Here is a 5089-nt window from a genome sequence, read left to right as displayed (position 1 = left end):
CTTGATCTTGTCAGCAACTTCACTCTTCTTCGCCAGAAAGTAAGCCACCACATATCGTAAATAATCATTCACAAAAGTCAGATGTACTTAGCACCTCCTTTCGAAAGTGTCTTGATGAGCCATCACGTCCATATAAGCTAATTCCAATACATGTGACGTTTTTGTCATGGAGCGTCTTGGAAAGGCTTTAATCGTCTGCTTGCTCTTCATCCATCCACCGCACGAACTCTTGATTCTTTTTTTAGCGAAGGCATACCTCCGGTGGATCGCAAAGTCTTCATTAAAAATCCTCGCTTGGTTTCCCATACGAGCTTGCCACAGCTTTCACTGACTATCAGCTCACGAGTATTGCAACGATTGTGCCTCTTATTGCTGGCAATCCAGTGTGTAAGCTTTCCCATTTCTTGTGTTGCCACAGCATAGTTCTTGTCCCAAATGGTGAACGAAGCATGCTGAAACTCCACGTTCGGCAAGCTTTCCTACCGACAGTAAATGTCGGTCAAGTCCAGAGATAAACAGCACTTCCATCACCGATATGCGTCTTCCGTCTAAGTCGATAAGCTTCACTGCTCCAGCTCCTTTGACGCATAACTTCCTGTCGTCTGCAATCGTCACCTTGACGTCGGCCTCAAGTCACTAAAAGTCGATCAAGTCACTTCGGTGAGGGATCATGTGTGACGCCGCACCGTCAATCAGCCAGCTTGCTGATTGCTCCTCCCCCACCGCAAATACTGCATCATTACCACTGAAACGTTTTCTGAAATGGTTCTCAGCTGGGCAGTCCCGTCTCATATGACCAGTCTGGTCACAATTGAATCACTTGCTTCGAAAGCCCGCCGTCCATGCGTGGCGCGTAATTCTTGCGACTTTTTCCTCGTCTGCCCTTGATCCGTCCGTCATTGCCTGTGGCACGAAACACTTTTTCACTTGCTTCCTTCTTTATAGCCTGTCAGACTCCTTCAACAGATTTCATTTAACTTTGATCAGAGTGATATTCTTGGCGTTCTCCACAGTAGAAAAAATCCGCCGGTAAGCTGCTCAGAAGTATCACTAGCTGCCTTGATTCATCCACCAGATAAAGGAAAAGCCATGCCATAGGAGGAACGACATGCATACAAGAATCAGTAGGAAAAATTAGGATAGTTTACATATATCGTAGGAGACAGTCCAGCAAATAATCTCACTTCTTAATTAGCCGACTACCGCCCAACACTTCATAAGTGCGAACGATCGTGACAGGTGGTAGCACTTGTTGGTCGCATTTCGTCGTCAAGTTCCTCGTTGGGTGCCCCTGGGTATTGCCGTCCCTTATTCTGGCTTAGAAGCGCTGTGGAGTACCGTCGAGTGTGTGGTGATCAATGTCTACCTGCACCTCTGAGAGCCTGCTCTAGCTGATAGAGTCACTCGGTTGGGTATCGAGATTGGACCCGGGTTGATAAATATCCCCATTTTCGGAAGGTTCAAGTCGTGTATGCACAAGCCGACTCACACTTTCTCACTAACTAAATTGTGTCAGGACCTTCGGTAAAAGGAAGTAGGCCCAAGTCAGTCGTGTGCGTACTACGGGCAAGAAGCGCCGTGCTAGATCTCAAATTCCATTTGATTGTGAAATAGGTATCGTCTTCCGCTCTGGTGACAAAGCTTTAAAAATCGCGCAAGATCTTCTCTCTTTCGTCAAGAAATCTCGCCGACTAGCTTCACTTCTTTCCAAACGTCTGGATAAAGCTAAAAAGTAAGTTTTTTTATCTGGTAAACGAGTTATTACCTTATTCATCATGGCCAAACCATCTGTAACCGAGATCATGCAACATCTTTTACAAGTTATGGATAAACAACAACAAATTATTCACAATTTAAGCCAGAAACAACTGGAGCCTGAAGTTAAAATTGAGGAATCGCAAGTTGCGCACGGCAGGGATAGGGAACGGAATCTAAATTCGTACAGAGAGAAGACAAGTCAGTAAACGCCTCCTCCTCAGTAAGCAGCTATGCGTAGTTTATCTGCATGAGAGCGAAGGTCTCGTTTCAGAACTCAGAGAGTCAATGCAATGACTCTGATCAGGAACCAACTTGGCTCTACCACCGAATATTTCTCAGACAGCTTTTTTTCGCGAGGTTATCGAGTTCGTTGAGCCATATTGTAACTGGATTACACGTACCCTTGTATGAAAGGGTGGGCCGCACAAAATGGGATGACCTGCATAGGTGTGAGTGTAATCACACAGTGGTGTGACTACACCGTAACAAAACGATGCCACCACATGGCAGGATTGCCAGTAGTAATTCATATTACTATCTAGATTAGTATTTATTATGTTAAGTAGGTATTACTCAATTAATTAGAAAAATCTAGGGCTTTAGATATTGGCGGCTCTACCAAAACCAGAACTATCAAATACAGTTTCAATTTTTGAACATAAGTGTTCGTGCACCCTTAATTAAGCTTTTTAGCACTTTGAAGTGACAGATTGCGATCCGCTGCACTTGTACTGGTTCTTGGAAAGAACACAAGGTCGGTAACCTTAGCTTAGCTTCCTTTAAGCAAAGAGCTACGGCAGCCCTGCTGCATGGACAGCCAAACAAATATATGTATTATCCTTGATAGCATATAATAAATATATGTACTCTTAAAATAGCAGAGCCAACTAGGCACCAAGTTAGCAACTCTTTTCCTGCGCGCTACCTAACGCGGACTCTGATAGTCAAAGCTTCCTACGTGCACGGAGCACGGCAACTTTGCTGTAATGGCGGTACGTAAATGACGACCAAACATTTCTGCGGTAACGAGGTATGACCAGCCTAATCGAGTTAAAGATAAGTCATTTATCATTTACCAGAACTATAGCCGAGTGACGCGTAGTCATGTCACAATTTCAAGGTTATGTCAAAATTACAAATTGGGTACATTTGCAACTACATAAATACCACCTTTTTATTCTGAAATAAGAGGTATTAAAATATGAGCCGCTACTTACTGAACCTCCAGCGTAATCTTTACGCAGCAACGCGGCACAATGCACAACATTGTCGCTGGATCAATTATGGCCACGACATGCATAAGGTTGATAATGCTAAATGCATTGTACATTAAATTGGTGCTTATTAATGCGAAACAATTTTGCACGGGTAGGAAATGCTTAATGGCACAGCCAAGATCTCCGTGACTGAGTACGACAGTGGAGGTTTTATCATCAATGACATTGTAAGTAGAAATTATTGTAAAATTTCAGTCATATCACTAATGTCATATTGTGTCTGCAGAACATGCGCGGTGGAGTTGCGCTTTTTTCTGAGATTGCCATGGTAAATTAAGTGCAAGTGCTAACGCCACGAGGGTGCTTTAAATGTTATGCGCTTTTTGCTGCAGCTGTGGAAGCCAAAGAAAATTAAAGAGATCACGCGAGAACATTTATCTGTCTTCTTGGTCTTCAACCCTCCGATCGGTTGGTATTTAAATACGTCTTATAACATATATATGTATGAACTGAAGAAATTTATTGCAACAGAGATCTTAGTGCTTGGATGTGGAGAGAGGGTCGATCATGGACTGGATCCGGAGCTGAAAGAAATGCTGAAGGTGAACGGCATTGTGGTGGAATACCTAGATACAGTTAACGCTTGCGCTACATTTAATATTCTAAACGCCGAGGACCGTCCAGTAGCTGCAGCGTTGCTGCCGTACGACTCCAACTCCCTTTCAGATACAACTAGCTATACACCCACACGATATGGGTAAAAGTTAAAATTTATTTTATCGAGCTTTAAAATTGTTTAAGCGCAATGCGGTGATCGTCGCAGCTTATGCTTGCAAATAGGACATTTGTAGCATACACCACTCTTCTCATACTTGTCAACGCAGCTGTAGTGAACGATGGTCTCACATTTTCTGTCTTGGCACTTCACTCCTTGAAGCAATTCATATTGACAAATTGGGCATTTTTTGACTTGCAAGTCGCGCAAAAATGCAATCAGCTCGAGAAACCCTCGTGGTCCAAGTGTAAAGCTGCGTGTCTGTAATTGTACGGCACTCAGAGCAATCCATTTTTCAGCGGTAAGCTTGCGAAGAAGCTCCTCTACTTCATTCAAAGTGGTTGGGCTTTTGCGAAGGTTGTATAGAGTTGCCTCCTCCAGAGCTCCTTCTTCTCTAAATGCAATACATCACAACAAATACGTCAGCAATACACAATTAAATTGCTTCTAGTACTGATCCCACGTGTCCACAATTTCTTCCACAACTTTTCGAAAGAACACAATTTCCCAAGGCTTAAAGTTGCTGCCAAAAGCTGTGAGTGCATCATTACTCTAAAGATAAGTGTATCGAGAGTATGACATAAGTAATCTGGCAATATCGTATCAATCAATCAAATAAGGCATTACCGTATTCACTACAGCCAAATACATCTTTCCGTCATCATACATGCCGCGACGCACATCAAGTGCGAACGGTCTAATATTCTCCGCCACTTTATTCACCATTTGTATCACGTCGGAGGCTGTCATGTCTATGCCATGTCACTTCTCAACGGCGAACGACAAACTTCTTACGAACAAATTACTTACTTTCGCCAGTAAGTTTTCTAGCTAAGCACCTTACTTCCTTGTCTTCCATCACGCCTGCCGCCTACATGAAGCACAGCATATCAATGCAGGTAAAAAATGATTTTAACCTTGCAAAAGATAGATGCAAGAGAGTACCATGATGCGTTGCAGCAGCATGCGGTCTGAGTCATTCATATTTTTTCTATGAAATTCAATATATTTGTCCATTATCATCAGAATATTTCAAAATCAGTACAGAGAGGCAGTGCACTATCAACTTCCTCAGTTCGACTGCTGTCTGTTCTGTTAAACTGAAGTCGGAGCATGACAGCTCAATCACAATGTACAGATTGTTATTGATGAAAGTACTGCATGAACGATCCAGTAAATCGGCCAAGCGGGTTATAATACGTATGTCAGACATAGTGCAGTCACTACCTTATACTGGATTTATATTCCACTACAACGATTCAAGACACTAACAGAGCGGCAAAAGGGCTCGATGACTTGTCTACTTCATCACTTACGACTACCACTAACAATATCACGC

General features: G+C 43.0%; 2 protein-coding genes across 2 annotated transcripts; one reads left to right on the top strand and one right to left on the bottom strand.

The window, feature by feature from the left end:
• Nucleotides 1-2862: 2862 nt before the first annotated feature.
• PHALS_09714 (Uncharacterized conserved nuclear protein) lies at nt 2863-3736 on the top strand (the record flags this gene model as incomplete). The annotated part of the gene is made up of 6 exons (XM_024725019.1): nt 2863-2901; nt 2987-3061; nt 3131-3202; nt 3262-3303; nt 3368-3443; nt 3507-3736. 6 exons carry the CDS (start codon nt 2863-2865, stop codon nt 3734-3736), a joined length of 534 nt encoding a protein of 177 aa, XP_024575838.1.
• A 35-nt stretch (nt 3737-3771) lies between these two features.
• Nucleotides 3772-4734, bottom strand: PHALS_09713 (non-structural maintenance of chromosomes element 1-like protein; the record flags this gene model as incomplete). The annotated part of the gene is made up of 5 exons (XM_024725018.1): nt 3772-4144; nt 4214-4302; nt 4378-4502; nt 4561-4621; nt 4696-4734. The coding sequence occupies 5 exons, from the start codon at nt 4732-4734 to the stop codon at nt 3772-3774; spliced, it is 687 nt and encodes a 228-aa protein (XP_024575837.1).
• Nucleotides 4735-5089: the final 355 nt, after the last annotated feature.

This window comes from Plasmopara halstedii, assembly GCF_900000015.1.
Source record: "Plasmopara halstedii genome assembly, contig: Scaffold_430, whole genome shotgun sequence".
NCBI lineage: Eukaryota > Oomycota > Peronosporomycetes > Peronosporales > Peronosporaceae > Plasmopara > Plasmopara halstedii.
This window is presented reverse-complemented; position numbering and strand designations above follow the sequence as displayed.